Consider the following 26240-nt stretch of genomic DNA (forward strand, 5'->3'; position numbering starts at 1 on the left):
GTAGCCTCTCCCCGATGTTATTCAATCTCTATATTGAGCAAGCAATAAAGGAAACAAAAGAAAAGTTCGGAGTAGGTATTAAAATCCATGGAGAAGAAATAAAAACTTTGAGTTTCGCCGATGACATTGAAATTCTGTCGGAGACAACAAAGGACTTGGAAGAGCAGCTGAATGGAATGGACAGTGTCTTGAAAGGAGGGTATAAGATGAATATCAACAAAAGCAAAACGAGGATAATGGAATGTAGTCGAATTAAGTCAGGTGATGCTGAGGGAATTAGATTAGGAAATGAGACACTTAAAGTAGTAAAGGAGTTTTGCTATTTGGGGAGTAAAATAACTGATGATGGTCGAAGTAGAGAAGATATAAAATGTAGACTGGCAATGGCAAGGAAAGCGTTTTTTAAGAAGAGAAATTTGTTAACATCGAGTATAGATTTAAGTGTCAGGAAGTCGTTTCTGAAAGTATTTGTATGGAGTGTAGCCATGTATGGAAGTGAAACGTGGACGGTAAATAGTTTAGACAAGAAGGGAATAGAAGCTTTCGAAATGTGATGCTACAGAAGAATGCTGAAGATTAGATGGGTAGATCACATAACTAATGAGGAGGTATTGAATAGAATTGGAGAGAAGAGTTGTTTGTGGCACATATTGACTAGAAGAAGGGATCGGTTGATAGGACATGTTTTGAGACATCGAGGGATCACCAATTTAGTATTGGAGGGCAGCGTGGAGGGTAAAAATCGTAGAGGGAGACCAAGAGATGATTACACTAAACAGATTCAGAAGGATGTAGGCTGCAGTAGGTACTGGGAGATGAAGAAGCTTGCACAGGATAGAGAAGCATCGAGAGCTGCATCAAACCAGTCTCAGGACTGAAGACCGCAACAACAAGTTGCCCCAGGATGAATGGTCAATATTCAGGGTTGATAGGAATGATCATTTGAAGCACAAAATTTCATGTGAATATGTGCACTATACTGGAAGGTTTCCAAGATAGAACATATTTACTTTACATTGTTATTTATTTTCTGTATCATTCAGTACATTGTCAGTGTTTACAATGTACCACAGTAGTGTAGGTGGAGTCGAGATAAATAATTTGATACAGAACATTTGGTCTATCAAATCGGAAAACTACGTCAAATTGATTTACAAAACCTACCTACATCTCAGTGCATCTGCATCGTGCTACATTTTCATTATTCTCTCCTTCTCTTGATGCAAACTGTAAATCCTAGTGAAATAATGAATAGGACCCTTTCTATAGGAAATTTTGTACTGCATCACCTTTTCGCTATATGTCGTGGGTTTCGTGTAATTAAAGGATAATGAACAAATGTAACTTTAAATGTGTTCTGTCTCAGAAACAATTTGGAGTAGGGCATATAATAATGTTTAGTTCTTTGCTTCAAATGATCGGTCCTGCCATATCTATGAATACTGACCATGCTTCCTGAGACAGCCTGTGCACATGGACTATCGTACAGGTTAAAATAAATATATGTTATGCATAATGTTATTTTTTATAAAAAGCTGAACTCAGGTCGAGAGATGATCAGGCAGGAAAGCGAGTTTCAGGCTGTATTACGGTGCCAAGAATGCAGAGGACAAAGTGACACCTCAAGTTGTCATGTGATCTGTTTTGTGTGATCTCATCTGTGAAAGTAGTGGGGAACAGTGAGCTAGTTACCTTGCAATCCAATCCATTAGAGTGGTGGGGAGAAGTGAGCTAGTGAGATACCTTGTAATCCGATCCCCAAGAATGGTGGAGGGCAGTGAGCTACTGACCTCCTTGTGATCTGACCCCTGAGGGTGGCGGGGAGCAGTGAGCTTGTGAGATAGCATTTGGTGTGGCCGAGCGGTTCTAGGTGCTTCAGTCTGGAACCACGCGACTGCTATGGTCGCAGGTTCCAATCCTGCCTCGGGCATGGATGTGTGTGATGTCCTAAGGTTACTTAGGTTTACGTAGTTTTAAGTTCTAGTGGACTGATGACCTCAGATGCTAAGTCTCATAGTGCTCAGAGCCATTTGAACCATTTTCAGATGGCTTTTGATACGATCGGTGAGAATGGTGGGAGTGCCGGGCTATTGGGAGGGGAGTGATGTCTGCATCACTTTGTGATATGTGCGCAGTGGCTGGAGACTACAGTTTACATGACTGCTGACAAAACATTCCAAGAGCGATGCTAAGTCAAAGGATGGGAAATAACAACTCGCTCTAAAGCATATAAACGTTTAACGAACTTCTGAAATTTAAGGTTTTCTTTTCAAATCGAGACAAGAAACACTACGCTGGAAGCGTTTCCTAAGTTAATGCATCACTATAAAGGACTAGTAATTCGCTAGTCTCTGTAGCTGTGCAGTCAATAAGGCGGATAGCGAAGTAACTGAATCTGGGTTCGCTACTTGGCTGGGTCAAAGTTTTTTCCCCTCTTGGAGACTGGGTGTTGTGTTGTGCTTATTTTCCTAACGTCGTAAGTGCCATTACTATTAAGATGAGTGAATGGGCGCTGCTGTCAGGGCAATAAGTTGAATGAGAAAATGAAACTTACTTTATATTCTGTTGCTTTCATGGATGAGAAGAGCTTAACATACTAATGAGGCATGTAAATCCACATATGCACATAGTCAATAACACATTTTTTGTAGCTTGGGAAACATTTTCTTAAGTGTGTGGCATGGGGCGTCATTGAAGCAGCCTACTGCAGAATTTTCATTCTGCTCATTACAGCCACGATAGATGCATTTTGAAATCACGTGAGCTACCATTCATTTTTTATGAATCACCCATCACCTGCTCTTAGAAGGATCTGGCTCATTGAATCAATTCAGGAACAGACTGCCGATCTCTAATCTGTAGTCAGTAGCTATGGTGGGCGTGGTGTGGCTGGTGGGGATTGACCAGCTGTGTTGGTGACAGGTACTGTCGAGAAGGAAATATGGGAGCTGTACGCAGTACTATCGAGTTGTTGAAGGGATGATATCCATAGGTTATTATTTGATTAGATCTGGGGGTAGCTGCTTGCAGAACCCCACTGGTTGTATGCAGCATGGTAGGGAGACTGGCAATGGGTGTGGCTCTGTTGTCTGAGCTCCACCACTAGATAGGGACAGATTCGTCATCTGAGACAAGTGTTAGCATGGGGGCTGAACAAGTGTCATTAAATGTCAACACTGGTCTCCCGCAAGATGGTAAGACTGCTTACATGTCCTGGGTCCAGACGATGTTTTGCAGGTGGGTTGATTTGGTTCGTTGCTGTATGAGTTGGCAGCTGGTGCCACGTGGAGATGTGTGTTTCGAGTTTGCATTTGGGAGACTGGAAGAAGTCACTTTATCTCACACTTTCTTGTCTGACATTCTCAGGCAGTTCGTGAAGAACACTATCACGCCCAGTGAAAGGTCTGAGGTCTGAAAATTCCCTTTTGGTCACTGGTAACCGTTGTCCTGGCGGCAGTCTGCATGTTCATTACAGACATGGTGCATATACTGTCGCCTGGGGTCAACACTGTGTGAGCAACAAGTGGCTTAGGTCGAGTACCATAATATACAGACACCATGGTGAAGTATTCCACAGTCTTTTGCCGTGAACATAAACGGAACATATATAAGAAACACTTGCATGATATACACATTTCGAGACAAAAGTGGGAACTGGCGATCAAATATCGTGAACTTAAGCTACAATCCATAGTTGCTGCATGTGATAAGTTAGCCAGAACAACACTGCTGGTCAGTGTCGCTACAGGAATGATCTGGAGGAGTCACCTCAACATCTTTCTCAATAAATATCAATTGGCTGGCCTTCATGGCATGCCACATCACATCAATACAATCCGCAATGCTTTAAATGCACACTGTAACGATCGTAAGTGATACTTACCTTTGAGATTTGACGTGGGGAATTAATGTCAGTTATGAATGCTTTTAAGGTGACAAACATGGCATTAACACCACCTCACTGAGTTTGAACAAGGTCATGTAATAGGACCATGAGAGGCAGGATGTTCCTTCTGCAATATTGCAAAAAGACTTGGCAGGAATGTAGCAACTGTACATGATTGTTGGCAGTGGTAGTCACAACAGCCCATGATCGCTAGACGACTGGGCACATGCTACTACTGCGAGGAAAGATCAATATTTTCAACGCGTGGCTCTGGTGCGTCATGCTGCATCTGCAGCAGCAATTTGAGCAGCAGTTGAAACCACAGTGATGCAATGAATTGTTACACATCCATTACTTCAAGGACAGCAGCGAACCAGACACCCTGTAGCATGCATTGCACTTATCCCAAACCACAGCCATCTCTGGGGAAAGTGATATCAAGTGAGAGCTCACTGGAGGGTAGGGTGGAAGTCTGTTGTGATTTCTGATTAAAGCAGATTCTTCCTCAGTGCCAGTAATGGTAGTATGTTAGCAAGAAAGAGACCAATTGAGGGCCTGCTACCAACTTCTCTATGTGCTACATACACTGCACCTGTGCCTGGAGTTATTGTCAGGGATACAATTTCGTTTAGCAGCAGGAAGACCTTGACTGCAAATTTGCACATCAGTCTATTGAGTCGACCTGCTGTGCTGCCATTCATGAATATCATTCCAGTGGGTATTTCTGAAGAAAATAATGCTCGCCCACGTACTGCTGTTCCAAAACAACATGCTCTACAGAGTGTCAACATGTTTTCTGCGGCTGCTCAATCATCAGATCTGTCTCTAATCGAGCACATGTGTGACCTCATCTTATGACAACTCCAGTGCCATTCACAAACAGCATCACTCATCCCTGCATTGACCTACCAAGTACAACAGGCATGGAACTTCATAGCATAAATTGACATCTGGCACTAGTGCAACACAATTCATGCACTTATGTGTACTTACTTTCAACATTCTGGTGGTCACATGGGTTATTAACGTACCGGCATTTCACATCTGCAATGGCTTCTCTTTCATTTACATTAACCTGTGATCCTACAATATTAATCACTTGAACAAGTTACCTAGACAGATGTATTCCCAAAATTTCATTACTGTATATTATTTATTTTTTGGTGTTACAATTTTTTCTTTCCAAGTATTATTCCATTAAATATTGTTCCACAAGCAAGGTCAGATATCTGAAAGTGAAAAATTATTTAGGTTTTACAATACATAGAACATAGCACAACCCACATTCTATATAAATGAGAACGTAAGTTGATGAAGAAATTGTCATTAAATAAAAGTGAAAAGTCGGCTTTAATGAAGGGGGGGCAGGAGATTATCGTTTAAAATTCCATCAACAATGAGGTCATTAGAGGGGAAACACAAACTCGGATTAGGGAAGGATGGAGAAGGAAATTGGCTGTGCTCTTTCAAAGGAACCATCCCAACATTTGCCTTAAGCAATTTATGGAAATCATATAAAACCTAAATCTGGATGGCTGAAGGAAATTTTAATGTGCTGACCACTGCATTGCGTCACTCCATTTTAATGAAGGCAAAGAACACAGTTGTTTATGATGCTATTAGTTACGCTAGGGAAAAAACATAATAGATTAGTTAAACAGCCTCTACTTATTCCCTTATGAAATATTGTTTGATGCATTTGTGCATACATGTTTATAATATTATATAATTTGTTAAAACCTACCTACTAACCAAATACAGCACAATAGCATCATATGAGCACATTCATAGCTATGGAACAAGACATCAGTCTGACCTATATATGATTCAGTCCAGAACACGTGTTACCAAAAAAGTGTCCTACATCTTGGGATACGGATGTGTAATAGCCTACCAGCTAAAATTAAAAACAACACCAAGAGTTTTTACAGATATATTAAAAGAATTTCTTTTCGAGCAAAATTTTTACAGAGTAAATGATTTTTTAAAAATGTAATAAATGTCAACCACTTAATTAATAATTAATCACTTAGGCCTGATTACAGTTCATGTCTCTTTCAAGTATGGACAAGTGAAAGAACAATGAGATGTCTATTTCCTTTTTTAATATTAACAAACTTTCCTGAATCAATTAAAATTGTAAAAATATAATTGTAAAAATTACTTGTAAAATATATGCTGACTTGAACAATATCATATGTGCAAATTGTACAATACTATGATTTGTTTTTATACTTGATCATAGTTTCCATGGTTCTGGAAATTCGCGATATAACAAGGTAAATTACAATAAACCAATTTTTCGCTAAACGTAGGATGTAGAGGCTTATCTCACTAGGGGTAAGGTAGATTCTGCCTTCAGGAAAATTAAAGAGACCCTTGGAGAAAAGAGAGCCACTTGTATGAATATCAAGAGCTCAGATGGAAACCCAGTTCTAAGTAAAGACAAGGAAAGCAGAAAGGTGGAAGGAGTATATAGAGGGTCAATACAAGGGCGATGTACTTGAGGACAATATTGTGAAAATGGAAGAGGATGTAGATGAAGATGAAATGGGAGATACGATACTGTGTGAAGAGTTTGACAGAGCACTGAAAGACATAAGTCGAAACAAGGCCCCGGGAGTAGACAACATTCCATTTGAACTACTGACGGCCTTGGGAGAGCCAGTCCTGACAAAACTCTACCATCTGGTGAGCAAGATGTATGAGACAGGCGAAATACTCTGACGTCAAGAAGAATATAATAATCCCAATCCCAAAGAAAGCAGGTGTTGACAGATATGAAAATTACCGAACTATCAGTTTAATAATTCACAGCTGCAAAATACTAACACGAATTCTTTACAGACGAATGGAAAAACTGGTAGAATCCGACCTTGAGGAAGATCAGTTTGGATTCCGTAGAAATGTTGGAACATGTGAGGCAATACTGACCTTACGACTTATCTTAGAAGCTAGATTAAGGAAAGGCAAACCTACGTTTCTAGCATTTGTAGACTTAGAGAAAGCTTTTGACAATGTTGACTGGAATACTCTCTTACAAACCAGATGGCAGTTACAAGAGTCGAGGGACATGAAAGAGAAGCAGTGGTTGGGAAGGGAGTGAGACAGGGTTGTAGCCTCTCCCTGATGTTATTTAATCTGTATATTGACCAAGCAGTAAAGGAAACAAAAGAAAAATTCGGAGTAGGTATTAAAATTCATGGAGAAGAAATAAAAACTTTGAGGTTCGCCGATGACATTTTTCTAAATTACCTCTTTTTTTAAAAAAAGTTCTAGAGTAGTGTAAAGTAATGATAATACCATATGCAACATTTATTACAAAGTATTGTTGATGGTTTACTATATGACAAGCAAATGATAATTGTGATATCAGTGTATTTTATTGTATCATGGTTCTCATATACAGAAATATGAGATTGCACTTATATATTGAGTTCAATTACCCTTTTTGTTATAACAATGCAAAACAGTATACAACATGTCATAAAGCATAAGAATCAGTGAAGGAAATGTTTAGCATAATATCACAAATATATGTATAGTGGTAAAAAATATAAGGCTAACATTTACGAAAAATAATTCCTTATATAAAAGCAAATATTGATTTTATAAATTAATTTCAAAATTTGATGACTATATTAAACATTTTCAAACTAAACTGTTATGGGAACTTTGACAAATATTTTTCTGATTGGTTTCAAACATACACAGCATTCAAAGGAAGTTTTCCAGTCTTCATTTCGACTGCAAAGAAAGCATCATCCACTTTTATTTGAGATCGTTTCTGGTTGTGCTGCTGATCTTGGAATATCGTTCTCAAAATCTGATCCATGGTTATGCAATGCTCATTAGGTAAATTTTTTCTCATGAGTCTGTCTTTCATTTCTGCTCGACCAGCCCAAAAGCCAGTGACTGGAGAAAATTGCTTTGGCTGTTTGTGGCAGCATTCCCCTTATACAATACAAAGGTGTTTATTCTTGATGCATTTAAAAGCCCTTGCATGTAATACATTGGCCAAGGCTTGTTTTTCATGCTGTGGTGTTGTTGTGGCATAGTAAATCAAATGTATCGTCTCCCCCTTTGTTATCACTATAGAAAAGTACTATGTTCGATTTCTTTGTCTTCTAATCTTTTTCGCCTTTCTAATGCATCGTTGAGAAAAGAATTACGTTTTTATTTTTCTTTGGAATGTATGATTCCAATATTTTTCTCTCCTTTTAATGAATACAGATGAAGAAACTGCTCTATCCTTGGTTTGAAGCAGGGATTCTGGGATTTATGGTTTGCTATTGTTTAAGATGCCAACCATTGTCATCTTTTTGTTGGCCAGTTTGTCAGATACTTCACAATAACCAAACCAGTTGTCCATGGTAATGTTCCAGTTGGTTCCATATATAGGTGCACATGATTTCATCACATGTAGGAATTGAATCACGTGTATCCCTAGTCTCTTTTCCCCAACATGGGCTGTAAAAAGTAATATGTCTTCGCCTCACATAATAAAATTATATTTTGCCCATATTTCTCTAGCTTGCTTGGCAGAAACGTTTTAATGGGCATCTGTCTCGGAAGCTAAGGATTGTCTCGTCAATGGTTAGGAGAGTTACAGAGTGTATGGTTCTTTACTATGTGCCACAAACATACATCATAAATCATGGAATGCAGTGAACTTGTATGCTGTTCTTCTTTGTAATCTAGTATGTTGGTCATCAAATCTTAGATTATTGATAAAAAGGTCGAATCGGTTTTTTGTCATAACTACTTGAAAAAATGGGGACCTTTATACCTAAAACCACAAATCAGTACAATTGACATGCCATTTTTTAGAGCTCCACTCATAAATAGTGTACGAAATAAGGCTTTATTTCGTTTTGGTTGATATCTCCAATATATCATTGGGACGATGTGAATTTTGCCCTTGAATCAGCAATTTTTTGGTTTGTGTACATAACTATTAGTGAAAGCATGTTTTTAAGTAAACAATAGTTAAAATAAATTTCAGGAGAGACGTATCATCTGTTACCTCGCTGAGTGCACCAGGTAATGTATCACTGTATATAATGTATCACTATATACTTTGCTGTCACGATTTTTTATGGAAGGGGTGTGTGTTCCAACAATTCTCATTTCTGCCATATAAAATTTTTCTGACTTGGCGATCAGCTTCATCTGATGAATCAACTAGAAATGTTGTTACATCGATTCATCATTCTCCTTGTTGTCTGCGATATGACCATCTTTATGTTAACTCACATCTTCGTCCGAGTAACTGTAATTTACATTTTCAGGTTATTGACACTCAAATTATCTTATTATTTCTTCTGGAGTTCTTAATACCTTCTCAGAAGGCATTTCCTGTGTCTTCAAATGAATGTACAACCCATTTTGTGAACAAAACAATTTAAGTTAAACAACAAGATGGGGTGATTTTTTTCCCTGGTGGATAAATTTCACAATTTACCTGTTAAAGGATGATGGAAGATGGACTGGGTAAGTTTTTACCCCACTTTGTTATTCTGGAGTTAAAATGGGAGTAGCAGTTACTGAAATGATAGTGGTGTGGCATCTTTCCCACCCATATGTTATGCAGGAGGAGGATAAGAAGAAAATCAATATTCTGCACTTAATATACAAGTGGGATGCAGTGGCACTATATATATATATATATATATATATATATATATATATATATATATATATATATATATATATATTTTCCACGGAAAATGTGGGCTACATGTTTACACATCAGGGTATTATTTTGATAAACTGCCAGTAGAGGACCACATAGAAGAGAATAAATTTTAAGCCACTCCCTGGAACAGTATTTTATTTTCTTCCCCTTCTCTAAACACAGTATGAGAGTCAGTGTTAGAAATCCTTTATCTGTATTTGTAACCATTTTCACTGGTGTCAAAATACAGCATCTGCTTGAAACTGAGGTTAAACTGATAAACTTTGTTTTTATGTGTACATGCATATTTGACAAATCCACAACTAGATAAGGGTTAATTTGACAAATGAGTTGCTTGTTTCATGGGCATTAATATAACATACAAGGAATCCCATCATGGTCAAAAAATAGGAATGTGGTGCACTACTGGCTGTGAAAGGAAAACAGGCCTAATTTTTTTCCAAGAAACAATTAACATTTAGAGGTGGCCTATGTGGAATACATTTTGGCGTCCGTTTACAATCAGTTAACTGAAAGTGCTTCCGCGACTTTTCAGCAGGACTTTGTAACAGTACTCACAGCCGGCGTCTGATTATACGAAGTTAATGACGTGTTTCAAGCTAGAGTTATCGCTTACAACATTATGGCCCCTCAGGTCCCCCAGTTTAACCCCAGCGATTTTTATCTCTGAGGAACATTAAAACAGAACGTTACAAAGCAAATCCACACATTCCAGATGTTATTAAAATTAGGATTAGTCAAGAAATTGCTGCCATTTCTCAGAGGAAAGTGCTCAGTGAAATGAGGAATTTCCTAAACGGTTGTCAGAAATCCCTGAACAACGAAGGGTGGCAGCTGATGTATCCCTTGCTTAATATACGCGAGTAATTTACGTTTCTTATTTTAAGCTTTTATGTTATGTAGGCTAGAAAAAATTTACGCGACAAACCGTAGGCCTACCATATTTACTGTCAGCACCTTGTCACCCACACGGCGGACGTAGCAGCCATCTTCGTTGGCCAATATCATGTCACGAAAGCGGCTGCGTTCTCCCCGTATACGAGCAGATCACGTTTAAAATGTACCATGCCGGTTTTGGGGGCATTTGATGAACTAACTATAAAAATCTCAAGATATTAGTAAACGATAGCAAGGCAGAAATGATAACATTAGATAAGTGGAAGAACCTACGCCTTTTCTCTTGTTTAAATGTATTCGGTAGACAGTATTTTTACTACGTGCTATTTGCTTGTGAATAAAGAATGCAAGACGAGAGGCAACAGAAGACGTAATGAGACACGACTAAATGCGTTTACGTGTCAACTACGTATAGCTGAAATAGCCTACAATGTTCTTTACAAACGTATCTCCTACAACACGTACAAAACTGAGTATTATTATTTTAAATTCCTTAAATTATACTTCATTTTTGTTTTGTTTGTTATTTAAAGTCGTTATCCAGAAATTATTCGCTTCCTGTGCTTATTTGATTGTTCCCTACAAAAAAATTAATAAATATATAAAACAAAATAAAAAATAGGCCGCTAAATACATATACGCACAGTCAATGACGTTGTGTTACACTAATTAGAAGTTAAGTTGCGATCTGTATCTGACGAATAACCTTTGATTTAAAACTGATAAGTCACTGTGTGTCTTTATTCTCGATGATTCTGAGACCTTTAGAATTTGACGATATACCTTTGAACAAAGTGCGTCGTTCGCAGTCATTCCTGAGTTGTCAGTGGTCCTTGACAGGGCTAATCAATTTTATGTTGTTGTTTTGTGCCGATAAAGTGTTGGCAATTGTGGTGGTGCGCAGCCGTAGACAGCAGTGTCATTCATAACATTCCTGTTTGTTGTGGCATTAGAGACTCCAATTTCCGTATTTTGTTGCGTAAAACTACGAACCCTAAAAGTTTTACGTGTTTTAAAATTTTGTCAAAATGACTTCGGTAATTACCATTCCCAGTAAATTACCGCTGCTTGTTACTAATGATGAAGTGCTGCTGCCGGGATCATCGAAAAAATTTACCATAACTGACCCGAGCAAGTAAGTGTGAATAGTCATTGAATTGTTAGATCAGTCCCATCCAACTTGAGAACATGAGATATTTGCCTGTTGTCTGTATCACAGAGATAATGAAATCAGTCTAAGATAATTTCACTGAATGTAGAATTTGTAAACCATTCTTTACCCAAATTTCTGTGTACAAAACATCTATTTATATATTTTGATCCATCTTTGAGCATTTCTATGGAATCAATGGCTTCATAGGGAGTTTATATACATTGTACAAACACATAGTACTAGTAGTAAAACAAGGCACATAAATTATACACTAGAGAAAAATTTAGAAATTTTACAGTACATAGAAAATAATATACAGAAGTATCAAATAACCTATTGTCATACTAATTTAAATACAAAATAGTTTATAGTCAATTATCTTTACAGTAAGAACTATAATTCAAATCTGTCAGTTACCTTAATCTAGCTTTTGCACGAAGATGCAGAGAATGCAGTCCTAGTTACATTATTTATGGTTTAAGCGGAGATGAGTCACATTCGTAAAGGCCTGTCAAAACTGCCGTGTTTTATCTGCTTTCTGTTCATTCGTATAAGACCACAACAACAAGAAATCTGATTCCAATATGTTCTTCTTAGTTGTGTTTAGAGGTGGCAGTGGAATAGCAGAATTGATTATCAGCTGCCCTGTTATGATAACTTAAACTTAGAAGTCCTCAATTTGTTGGTAATATGTAAATGTCTGAATGTTGTTTGTAATAAATCATAAAAGTGAGATTGAAACAAAATGTGATACACATACCACAAAACAAAATATAAAAATAACTTATATATGAAGACAGAAATCTTCATCTTCGCGTATGATCTTTTACCACAGGCATAAAGGATACTGAGAGTTCCCAGAAATACAGTAGTAGTGTTCATTAGTTTCCTCCCCCCCACTCCTTTCTCCCCAGATAACCATGCAAATTAGTATGCCGCTTTCGGGGTTTGGGGCCATATCGAATCTACCGGGGGATAAATAACAAGGGATGGTGTGTTGGCCAGCCTGGTTGTAGTGTTTAGGTGGTTTCCCATATCAGACTGGGTGAATACGGTACCCCCATTCCACCTCAGTTTGCAAGCTTTGCAAACATTTTGAATACATGCTCATATTTTCACATGGATAACACTCGGCACACAGAGGGGGCACACAATTTTCATTTGGGGGGTGGGGGGCAAAAGGGGTGGTGACAGGAAGGGCACCTGGTCACTCTCTGTCACTAACATTGGGAAGTACTCATTAACATGCCAACATCGTAAAAATACAGGATAAGAACAAGAGAAGGTAGTAGTACATTAGTGTCCACTGCCAACCATAATTTACCCGAGAAAATGGATAGGGTTTCAGTGAACTGCATTACACTCGATTATTAAATGTATAGTAATAGGTCATTCCATTTCAAGTGGCCTGTATTTAGATAAGCTCCCCACTCCACCACCTTCAATTTTGATGAAATTTTTATAGGATCTACAGATAGGATGTAACTGAGTTAGTGCCAAATTACAGCTCCACGAGTATTATGGTTGGGCCACTAGCCACCTTTTTGTAAAGGCTAGTTTTATGACATTGCGACTTAAAAGAACTCCATGAACCATGGACCTTGCCGTTGGTGGGGAGGCTTGCGTGCCTCAGCGATACAGATGGCTGTACCGTAGGTGCATCCACAACGGAGGGGTATCTGTTGAGAGGCCAGACAAACATGTGGTTCCTGAAGAGGGGCAGCAGCCTTTTCAGTAGTTGCAGGGGCAACAGTCTGGATGTTTGACTGATCTGGCCTTGTAACATTAACCAAAACAGCCTTGCTGTGCTGGTACTGCTAACAGTTGAAAGCAAGGGGAAACTACAGCTGTAATTTTCCCCCAGGGCATGCAGCTTTACTGTATGATTAAATGATGATGGCACCGTCTTGGGTAAAATATTCCAGAGGCAAAATAGTCCCCCCATTCGGATCTCCGGGCGGGGCCTACTCAAGAGGACGTCGTTATCAGGAGAAAGAAAACTGGCGTTCTATGGATCGGATCATGGAATATCAGATCTCTTAATCGAGCAGTTAGGTTAGAAAATTTAAAAAGAGAAATGGATAGGTTAAAGTTAGATATAGTGGGAATTAGTGAAGTTCAGTGGCAGGAGGAACAAGACTTTTTGTCAGGTGAATACAGGGTTATAAATACAAAATCAAATAGGGGTAATGCAGGAGTAGGTTTAATAATGAATAAAAAAATAGAATTGTGGGTAAGCTACTACAAACAGCATAGTGAACGCATTGTTGTAGCCAAGAAAGACACGGAGGCCTCGCCTACTACAGTAGTACAAGTTTATATGCCAACTAGCTCCACAGATGATGAAGAAATTGGTGAAATGTATGATGATATAAAAGAAATTATTCATGTAGGGAAGGGAGACGAAAATTTAATAGTCATGGGTGACTGGAATTCGACAGTAGGAAAAGGGAGACAAGGAAACATAGTAGGTGAATATGGATTGGGGGGAAGAAATGAAAGAGGAAGCTGTCTGGTAGAATTTTGCACAGAGCATAACTTAATCGTAGCTAACACTTGGTTCAAGAATCATAAAATAAGGTTGTATACATGGAAGAATCCTGGAGATACTAAAATGTATCAGATAGATTATATAATGGTAAGACAGAGATTTAGGAACCAAGTCTTAAATTGGAAGAAATTTCCAGGGACAGATGTGGACTCTGACCACAGTTTATTGGTTATCAACTGTAGATTAAAACTGAAGAAACTACAAAAAGGTGCTAATTTAAGGAGATGGGATCTGGATAAACCAACTAAACCAGAGGTTGTAGAGTGTTTCAGGGAGAGCATAAGGGAACAATTGACAGGAATGGGGGAAAGAAATACAGTAGAAGGAGAATGGGATAGCTTTGAAGGATGAAGTAGTGAAGGCAGCAGAGGATCAAATAGGTAAAAAGGCGAGGGCTAGTAGAAGTCCTTGGGTAACAGAAGAAATATTGAATTTAATCGATGAAAGGAGAAAATATAAAAATGCAGTAAATGAAGCAGGCAAAAAGGAGTACAAATGTCTCAAAAATGAGATCGACAGGAAGTGCAAAATGGCTAAGCAGGGATGGCTATAGGACAAATGTAAGGATGTAGAGGCTTCTCACTAGGGGTAAGATAGATACTGCCTACAGGAAAATTAAAGAGACCTTTGGAGAGAAGAGAACCACTTGTATGAATATCAAAAACTCAGATGGAAACCCAGTTCTAAGAAAAGAAGGGAAGGCAGAAAGGTGGAAGGAGTATATAGAGGATTTATACAAGGGTGATGTACTTGAGGACAATATTATGGAAATGGAAGAGGATGTAGATGAAGACGAAATGGGAGATAAGATACTGCATGAAGAGTTTGACAGAGCACTGAAAGATCTGAGTCGAAACAAGTCCCCGGGAGTAGAGAACTTCCCATTAGAACTACTGACAGCCTTGGGAGAGCCAGTTATGACAAAACTATACCATCTGGCGAGCAAAATGTATGAGACAGGCAAAATACCCTCAGACTTAAAGAAGAATATAATAATTCCAATCCCAAAGAAAGCAGGTATTGACAGATGTGAAAATTACTGAACTATTAGTTTAATAAACCACAGCTGCAAAATACTATGCGGATTCTTTACAGACGAATGGAAAAACTGGTAGAAGCCAACCTCGGGGAAGATCAGTTTGGATTCCGTAGAAATGTTGGAGCATGTGAGGCAATACTAACTTTACGACTTATCTTAGAAGAAAGATTAAGAAAAGGCAAACCTATGTTTCTAGCATTTGTAGACTTAGAGAAAGCTTTTGACAATGTTGACTGGAATACTCTCTTTCAAACTCTGAAGGTGGCAGGGATAAAATATGGGGAGCAAAAGGCTATTTACAATTTGTACAGAAACCAGATGGCAGTTACAAGAGTTGAGGGGCATGAAAGGAAAACAGTGGTTGGGAAGAGAGTGAGACAGGGTTATAGCCTCTCCCCGACGTTATTCAATCTGTATATTGAGCAAGCAGTAAAGGAAATAAAAGAAAAATTTGGAGTAGGTATTAAAATTCATGGAGAAGAAATAAAAATTTTGAGGTTTGCCAATGACATTTTAATTCTGCCAGAGACAGCTAAGGACTTGGAAGAGCAGTTGAACGGAATGGACAGTGTCTTGAAAGGAGGATATAAGATGAACATCAACAAAAGGATAATGGAATGTAGTCAAATTAAATTGGGTGATGCTGAGGGATTAGGAAATGAGACACTTAAAGTAGTAAAGGAGTTTTGCTATTTGGGGAGTAAAATAACTGATGATGGTCGAAGCAGAGAGGATATAAAATGTAGACTGGCAATAGCATGGAAAGTGTTTCTGAAGAAGAGAAATTTGTAAACATCGAGTATAGATTTAAGTGTCAGGAAGTCATTTCTGAAAGTATTTGTATGGAGTGTAGCCATGTATGGAAGTGAAACATGGACAATAAATAGTTTGGACAAGAAGAGAATAGAAGCTTTTGAAATGTGATGCTATGGAAGAATGCTGAAGATCAGATTGGCAGATCACATAACTAATGAGGTTTTAAATAGAATTGGGGAGAAGAGGAGTTTGTGGCACAACTTGACAAAAAGAAGGGACATGTTGATAGGACATGTTTTGAGGCATCAAGGAATCACAAATTTAGCATTGGAGGGCAGGGTGGAGGGTAAAAATCGTAGAGGGAGACCAAGAGATGAATACACTAAGCAGATTCATAAGGATGTAGGTTGCAGTAGGTACTGGAGGATGAAGAAGCTTGCACAGGATAGAGAAGCATTTTTTGGATCTTACATTTAAGAACAAATAAACTTATGTTTTCATAGCTTTGAAAACTGCAGCTACACAACTTGTATTGGTCCATGGTAGCTTTGCCACTGCCAGTCTTACTCTGTATGGTTCCCATGCCATAATATTTCAGTTCTCATTCATTCAGTTGCTGAAATGTGTTATTAATAGCAATTACAGTTGCTTTTAGCAAGCTATAATGTTTGTCCATTCCTGTTGTTGATGGAGCTGTAATGACAGAAATAATTTATTTGTCTGGAGTCCAACAAACACCCTGCTCTGTTGGCCAGTAGAATGAATATGCAGGTCCACTTGGGTGCATGAAACTAAGACATCATTTTCTTTATCTGAAACTTCAGAGACATTACCAGTCCACCATTTTCCATCAGTAAATACAAGCAGTTTTTTGGGGTGGTCATAAAGCTGCAATATTTCTGTGAGAAACTGTTGTTTGACATTGGTCAGCATTTGCCACAAAACAATTTGTGTCATTGGATACTGTTCTAATACAAACTTACTTTTCATTTAATTGCACAAAGTTATGATTCTCTCTTGTTCCTGATTCTGTGCAGTCATTTTTGAACCTTTCTACCTGCTCAGTTTTTGATGCTTTAATTTCTTCTTTTGAAACAAAAATGTATTGGATTCCACAGATATTATATTTTTTGTACAGTATTTAACCAAATCAGTTGGTATCAAAATCTGGTCTCCAGTTGGTCTTTAAAGGCTTGTTCTTGCTGCAAGGCACTTAACAGTTCTTCCAACTCCATCACATGGTGATTTTCCATGGCTTGTAGCAAAATAAGTTCCATTCAGCTGAGATTCCAGAGATGGTGGCAAAGAGTCAGAAAATATTTTAGTTTTTATGCTGTTCTACTGACCCATCACTGAAGTAGTAAATGTGTATGATCTTTCCAAGGTGACACTTTGGATCTTCTATTGATTTCACTATAAAAGCTTGTACTGCAATTTCGTCATGCTTCAGTCTGTCACTTATTACACAGTAGCTGATGCTGTTTATGTCCAAGTTATTTCTGAAGTGCACAACAAATGGGTGTAAAGTTGCTTGGCTGTTATTGCAGTGAAAACTTTGAGCTGCATCAAAAACCATTAATATGATGAATTTTTGGCTTGAGGTTTTCTTTTGTGCTCTTTAGGGCTTGCTTAGGTGTTTCGCAATATGATGAAGAGTGGAAAGCTTGTAAATTTTTGAAATCAGATCTTCAATAAAATCCTCAGTGGTTATCTGCTTTGCTGGTAATGTATCTCTGTCACTGTGCACCCACTGTTTGCACTCATTTATATCATCTGGATCACTGTTTTCAAAACTGATTTCTAAAAACTGTTACAGAACTTCTTTTCATGGACAGATTTCACACTGATGAAGCATGTTGTCTTTGGATTCCAAATCACACATTGTTTTAGCAATAACTTTTTTAAAATCTTGTTTAATTGGGTAGTTTGCAAGCATGAGTTTTACATAGGCCTATTGGTGTAAAGTGCAAAAACAGACTGAGAGGGTTGTTGCAGCTCCTACAGTGATCACCATTTTGGCCTCAATTAACAAAATTTGGAAAATCCAATTTCAGGCACACGCTGATGTCAATAAGCTGCAGGCATTTATTTCAAAGTCTTCAAAAGAAGGTATTTTTGCATCAGAACTTCCTTCCCATCCATTCTAAATGGTACACAGTCCTTTTTATCTGGGCAAATTTGGCGAGATTTTTCATTGTGGAAAAATTTTACCACTTTTTCATTTACAGCATCTGGAATCCTTCTTGCTACACTTGTTCTTAGGCAGAGCTAATGCACAATTTTCTGCCTTTAACTTCCTAGCTGCTTTGTCCATCCTTTCTGAAAAGCCAAGTTCTTGCAGTGTATCTTTTGTAGTCCAGCTTTTGAGCTACTAATGTAAAAATCTGCCATTTTTCAGGCTGCTTTGACAATTACAACTTTTCTTCCAATTCTTTATTCAGGTGCTTTTAATCTTCACAATCAGGACATGCCTTGCTTGTACTACATGTTTGAAAATCTGTCGGGTCAAAGCTTTCAGCAGCAGCAGCAGCAGTGTTATTCACAATTGCCTCTTGAGTTATGCTTATTTTTTCATTTTGAATAGCCTTTGGCATACCTCATTGATACTCACTGAAATTTTGGAGGTGAGACCCCCATGAGCAATTAGATTTTCATTGAGTAATTCTGCTGGATGTAACTCTGCTCCATCTTCTGACTGGGATGAAGAATGACAGAAATCTTTGTGCTTTTCTTGCTGAAATTCGTTTTCTACAATTAGACAGATATTCTGATCAGATTTCACATTTCTTTGTCACACCTTTGAATTGCTTTGCTGTTTCTACGTTAACAATCTGCAAAAACCATTTTTGGAGTTGAAATAATATGCGTGGACTCCACAGCATATGACAATATATAACAAGTTAATGGGCAAACACATATGTAATATGAAACAAGAAATTTTAAAAATGTGGCTACAGCAGATTCAGTGGGAGAAATGCTACTACTGAACAAAAGAACTCATAGAGGATGAAATTATAATTTGCGCAAAGAGTAATTAAGTGTTAGATTTTATTGTACGTGTGTATAACAAAATTGGGGATAACAGAAGCGTCCGATTCCACCCCTCTGCTTTGACCAATGACGTCACCATTATGGTGGAAACGACCATTCACAACAACTCCTCCTATGACGTTATCACGTAAACATGAAAATAGATCGAAAAACCACCAAACAGATATTCCTCCAAATATATAACGAAACTAATGGGACAAGTGGGAGAAATTGGGGGTTTTTGGGTGGGGACAAAGTAAATATAAACACACACGACTACATCAAACGACAAAAAACACTGAAATAACAAGACCCCACAACCTTCCCAAATTCCACTACACACAAAAATCCACTGGTATCGATCACTTCCCTTGACCTGTATATGTCAATAGCAACTACAGACCACACTATAAATCTCAAAACTTTCACCACAACCACACTTAATCCTATTCGCCCCCCCCCCTCCCCCCCCCCCCCCCCCCCCCCCCCCCCCCCCGCGCCAAACAAAAATCCTTGAAAATCGAAATTGGAATCGAACACTTCCCTTTACCTGTATAGGTCAACAGCAATTAAGCCTCATTTCTTCACGACACACTGAACCCTTCACGACTTCAGCCAACAGGCCGAATAGCTGAAGAAATGTTATTAGAGACAACGCACTGTCCCCCATCGTCGCAGACAACTGAAAACTGTTGACCTTGTCAGTCATATCCATACCTACCAAACACGTAAGAAAGTAATGTACCAAGATTCACACACGACAAACAGACAAAAAATTCTACAATAACATTGACATAACAAAACCAAAATCATTAACTCACTGAAAAATATTCCGCTGAAAGCACAGTCACTACGGATACCACACACGTGCAATGCAACCACGCAAATCAACCCCATACGCCACATAACATGCTACCCATAAACACACCACCAGAGAGAACCACCGACTACAACAGTGCGCCACCTATAAACACACCACACACTCAAACTAAACCAAAAACATCACCAAACACAAAATACACACACACACACACACACACACACACACACACACACACACCACCACCACCAGTGAGCACGATGACATAAAAACGACACCTGCAAACATGTCATTCTCACTAACTAAACTCAGTGCCGTCGGTGACATCACACACTACAACAGCAGTACGTCAAGGGGCAAAGCCGACGGGTGGAATCGAACGCTTCCATTTACCCCAAAATTGTATTATTATTATTATTATTATTATTATTATTATGCTGTTTTTGTAACATCAGTTGTTCTTTCTTTATGGTGCAATTTTGCCGTGTCTCCGGTACCAGAATCAAATGATGTGGATTTTATATGTTATGTGGTAAACACAGCTCAATTCACAGAATAGTTCTGTACATGAAAAGTTTTACAACAGGATCTCTGTAGTGTAGGATTCATACTTGTCCAAAAGTATTGCTTTGTGATGAAAGCATATTTGTGCATTTTCATTGGAGACTTATTTCACTTCTTCGGTTGAGTAATTCTTGTTCTGCTGAAAATTCTTTGATATGTTTGAAGCCCTGTTGGTGTGTGTATATGTTTTTCAGGTGACACACAGAATTATCTGCATGACCAATGCTACATGGCATTGAAACGTCTTTGATATCCATTAAACTACAATTCAGTTTTACTTCCAATTGTCTTTGCTTTCAGTATTTGATAATGTAAAAGTTCTATGTATTTAGAACTGGGAAAAATTAAACAGTCAAAGATTACGAAAACTTTCATAGGGAATTGAACAGAAAAAGAATATAAATGACCAGATAAATGTTTCTAAAATTTCAGACCCCTTCAAATAATTTGTACTTCAGAAAAAAAAAAAAAACATGTTTATGTAGTAATGAGAACAGACTTTACATCACATAAAAAAGCACACATTAAATCTGAACATTCTTCACTACACAAAATTGTGCTTCAGAATCATTGTTGAAGCTTGTTTTTAGACTCCATTGTTGCCACTAAACTGGTCTGTCTCAAAAATCAAAAACAAACTACTTCTGAGCTTTGTGACACTAATAGGTTGCAGATGAGTAAAGAATCAGCTTCAGAAAGGTATCCTTTCAGTAGATACAAACTGATAACGTGTGATAAGAATTTGTTATAAGAATAATTATGAGCCACTTTGATGGCACATTATCATGAATGTAGCATAATTTGACCTTTAGTTCTGCAAGTAAGCTATTGTACTCCAAAAGCTGAACAGGATCATGAAGTTTCAGCATGGCAGGGCTTTCAGATCCTGAGGAATGATAAAATGAAGGTGATGATTTTTCAATTGTGATGTCAGAAAACAAGGCTTGATAAAAAGGTGGTTAGTAGCCCAACCATACTACTTGTGGAGCTGTAATTTGGCAGGGCTTCATGTAAGTTTTGTATGCACATCTTGTAAAAATGTCATCAATATGGAGAGGGTCAAGTGGGGATCCTTAGGCCACTTAACATGAAATGACCATAATTTAGGAACAGGAGCTGAAGAGAACCATTGAAAGCAAAATAACTTTTTTTTTGTTTTAATGTGGCTTCTCTACTGATTACTTAAACTTTTAATTTGCACCTTTTTAAAGCATAAGGAGCATATGCCAAACAACCTTAGCAAGTAATGCAGCGATGCTGTCATTAATGATAGGTATTTTGAAGTGATCTGCAGAAGCAATTGATTATAACTGTATCTCTGTGAAATAGTAAGGCTTGTAACTAGAAGTTATAAAATGTGAAATATGGTTTCCTTATCAGAGTAAAAAAAAAGAGTCTTCTACAAGCTGACTACTGTGACAGTAATAGTAAATGCATATTGAAATGAAATGGGAGGGTAATGCTTGCTGCATATGTGGTGTTCCATAAAATGATCACGGTGGGAAATTCCTGTGAGCTGTTTGTCACTCGTGCCAAAATGTGGTGATTGGCTTACTTTGATGAGTTTTACAATGTGTGCCACCAGTCTGATTTCAAAGGATTTCAGAGACATGGCTCAAACCAAACATCTCCTGTAACTCCACCTACATGCTTCTGAGGATTCATTGTATAACTATGATGCCCTACAAAAGTGCTGTTTAGGTACTTCATTGCAGGATATAAGCAATGAGCTGACACTGGACAATAAAGTCTGCGAATTAAGTCACAGAGTTATTGCTTTGTATGACAAATGTGTTCCTAAACATTCTGTCAGAATGAAAAGGGATCCTACTCCATGGCTGACTATAGAGCTGCACCAGATAATGAATAAATGTGATTCTGCATGTAGAAGTTTCAAGTGAAATACAACTCCAGAACTATATGAATTATACAGGAAGTTGTGAAACAAACTGAAGCAAAATGTGCATAGTGCCAAAATCATACATGCCTGCTCTGTTGTAGGCAGATTGTTGAATTCTGCAGCACAGTGGAAAATACTGTGCAGCTTCTGCATAGGAAAGACAAAATCTGATAGTTTTCTAGCCACTGCAGATGTTTTAAATGATTTTTTTTTCCTGAACAGCAGTCGGTTCCCAAGCTGTGAAATTAATTGTTTATTATTTGGCGATTGTTTCCAGTATGAATTCTGGAAACAGTTCCAGGCTGTGGCTAAGCCACGTTTTGGCAATATTCTTTCTTCCAGAAGTGGTGCCCAGCATGGTTTGTAGGAGAACTTTGTAAAGTTTGGAAGGTAGGATATGAGGAACTGGCAGAGGTCCGGCATACAGTTTTAATGTATGAGGAAGTTTCAGATTAACACACGCATTGCTGCAGGTTGAAAATGTATGCTGGAGGTAACATTCAAATAATATATGCACAGTATAACTAGGCACTTTCCTGGACATGGAAAAATTGTTGGAAGTCGGGTGACTTTTGCCAATTATTAGTTGACTACTGTATGGTTATGCTTCCAGCACTGTGTGAAAAGTGCTAAGTTATATTGTCCATATAGTCCATGCAAAACTTCCTGTATTCACATTTTTGGTAGTTTTTGGGATTGGCTAGTAACATGAGAAACAAACATTGTGAACTGAACATATATAGCATAATTGGAAGCTGTTAGTATAAATCAGACCAATCTGGCATTTTAAGTTGCAGTTTTGCATTTCAAATAGGAAGGATAATAGCAGGGAATGGTAAAATAGTTTTGAGATATCATGACAAATGACTCTGGGCATACTTGCCACTTCCTACTGTGCAATAACCATTAGGCTTTTTGTGTTTCTTTAAACTTATACACCTGCATGTGTGATGGGCTGGATGTGAATTCGGTTTGGGAATGTTCCACCCACGCTCCGTCGGAGTCATCTGCCTTCACAAGCCCCTCTCAGGGTATGCCTTCACGAGCCCCTCTCAGGGTATTTCTTCACTGTTGTCAAAGATTTGGATTAAACTTGTCAAACAGAATAGCATCTAAAGGAAGCTGCCGAGCTGAATACTCTCTGCAAAATTAACTGTGGACACTGAACAGTTAATTGGCTGTGTCACAACATTGAAACCGCTTCCAGAATATGTGGTTCATATTACAAGCGCCATCTGTCCTATTGTAGATTCATCCAGCTTATACTCTTCAGAACTACATAGGAGGCAGCCAATTTTTGAAATTGAATAAACAGCCCTGCTTTGCAGGCAGTAGCCATTGTGCAGTTTTGCAGAATACCACTTAGTGAAACGGTCAGGCTCACGTGTAGACAAGTTGGTAAAAACTCCCATCCTTTTGGATAAGGAGGGGAAAAATGCAGCAGTTCTATTACCCTCAAGAAACTTGAAGCCAAATTTATATATTAAATTTCAGCAGACAACCCTTAATTTGTTGATTGTCTCCACTGCTGTTTCGTGGATGCTTGCATGTTGTTGTAAGCTATATACCATATAAGACAAGACAAACTGATGATAAATTGGGCTACCAATGTGAAAAAAATCGCACATAGGTACAAATAAATGCAAATAAATGTATTTCATTCTTGTTTCCTAATGTAAAACAAACTTCTTTTCAGATTGTAAAGTGAACAAGATTGTCGAATGTTGTCACATGCCATTATTTATGGAGATAAAAAAACGCTATCATCTATAGTGAAGTAGAAAAAAATTGCTTTATAAATTTAAAAAATACAAAATACTATTATTTTATAAAGTATCACACTTATTTGAAACAATTTTGTAACCCTCTCCACACCCAGCTCTAGAGAATTTACAAGTCTTTTGCGAGTATGTGCATGGTGAGCATGGGTCTCCAACCTATTTCAGTACTTCTTCCTGTCATGTGCTGCAATTTTGCTCTCTGTGTGATTTTTCTAACAATAGAAACTCCAGTTAGTAATATCAACAGTATAGGAAAAGACAGATTGCTACTTACTGTAAAGAAGACACGTTAAGTTGCAGACAGACACAATTAAGCTTTCAGCCACAGTCTTCATCAGTAAACACACACACACACACACACACACACACACACACACACACACACACACACACACGAGGTATGCTTGTTTGTGTGTATGAATGCAGTGTGTGTCTCTCTTTTATAGGTGAAGGATGTGATCGAAAGCTTATGTAAGTGTCTTTTAATTGTGACTGTTTGCTACTATATCTCCTTTTTTTCTGACATTCTCGGCCCCCCTCCCTGCGGGTTTGGGGGTAAGAAAAGGCCCGCGGTCATCCTGCATGTCGTAAGAGGTGACTAAAAGACTCAAACATTTCGGTCCTTATGTGATGGTCCCATTTTGGGTTTGACCACCATATTTCAAAGTTATTCCAAAGAGCTAGCCAATTGGGGAAGGGCACCTTACTTGGTGTGTTGTGTCCATCATGCACTGAGACCTTTAGCTAGCTTATTCATCGCTGCATTGCAGTCCCGCTCACTCTCCATCTCTTGGGTGAGGATACATTCCTGGATGCGATTTTCGCCATGCACTCTGCAGTGTCAGTTTCTGCGCTGACAATGACCATGGACCACTTGCCACCTAATACCCAGCACGGTAGCCAGTCCATTGTGGTGGGGCCGCCATGTACCCTGTTGGTTGTAGACCCCTGACAACACAGGGATCACTCTACTGATGCCTGCACCGTTAACTCCCCATGCATGCCAGGAGTAGATGCCTATCTCCCTGGGACATCAGGACTCCCGGCATTGGTCATCCTGCCAGGTGGCCCTTGCTGTGGCTGGGTGGTGCCCGTGGGGAGGGCACTTGGTCGGAGTAGGTGGCATCAGGGTGGATGACACGCAATGAAGTGTGGCACGTCTTCTCTTGCTGGTGACCAACCACCAGCAGTCTCTAAGCGTTCGATGGCTCACTTTAATGCAAACATGTATGACCCCATACCATTCCCCTCCCTGGCCACACCATGTGAGGAACAAAAGGCTATGAATGACAGTGAGAAGTATTCACCCCGGTATCTAGTCTGTACGAGAGCTGATGGGGAATCCTTCGTGTCCATGAAGCCTCAGTTCTTTGTAGAGCATTTAGAAGACAAGTTCGGGGAGGTGGAGAGCTTGTCAAAAATGCTGTCCGGGTCAGTCTTGATAAAAACAGTATCCTCTGCCCAGTCACAGGCATAACTCGCTTGTAAGAAGATGGGGGATGTTTCTGTTACTTTCACGCCCCATAAAAGCTTAAATATGGTCCAGGGCATTATCTTCCACAGGGACCTTCTTTCACAGTCCAATGACGAGCTGTGCGCCAACTTAGAGCGACAAGGTGTCCATTTCATCTGGCACGTCCACCAGGGTGAGAGGGATAATCAGGTTGCCACTGGTGCCTTCATCTTGGCCTTCGAGGGTGACACATTACCCGAGAAGGTGAAGGTGATGGTCTACCGTTGTGATGTTAAGCCATATATCCCTCCCCCGATGTGGTGCTTCAAGTGTTGGAAGTTCAGCCATATGTCTTCCCGCTGTGCTTCCAGCCTCTCATGTTGTGATTGTGGTCGTCCATCCCATCCCGATATTACGTGTGCCCTGCCTCCCATCTGTGTCAACTACGGAGGGCTCCATCCCCCTCGCTCGCCGGACTGCAAGATTCTACAGAAGGAATGGAAAATAATGGAATACAAGACTCTGGACCGACTGACCTACACTGAGGCTAAATGCAAATTTGAACGGCTTCATCCTGTGCACATGACGTCATCTTATGCCGCCACTGTCACTCCTGTTACAGCTCCATCCGTTGCACCACATACAGTCACCGCTCAGAGCCAAAGGACTGCACCTGTCCCCTTGATGGTGGGGGCCACTTCCCTCCCTGTTG

General features: G+C 38.9%; 1 protein-coding gene across 1 annotated transcript in view; it reads left to right on the forward strand.

Annotated features, from left to right (window-relative positions):
• The first annotated feature begins 10558 nt into the window (after window positions 1–10558).
• Window positions 10559–26240, forward strand: part of LOC126278596 (lon protease homolog 2, peroxisomal-like) — a 132735-nt gene continuing 117053 nt past the window's right edge. The window contains exon 1 of the mRNA XM_049978816.1: window positions 10559–11616. Within this exon, the coding sequence (XP_049834773.1) occupies window positions 11510–11616 (107 nt within the window). The 5' untranslated portion in view covers window positions 10559–11509. The remainder of the gene's footprint in view (window positions 11617–26240) is intronic.

Source organism: Schistocerca gregaria, chromosome 6 (assembly GCF_023897955.1).
Source record: "Schistocerca gregaria isolate iqSchGreg1 chromosome 6, iqSchGreg1.2, whole genome shotgun sequence".
NCBI lineage: Eukaryota > Metazoa > Arthropoda > Insecta > Orthoptera > Acrididae > Schistocerca > Schistocerca gregaria.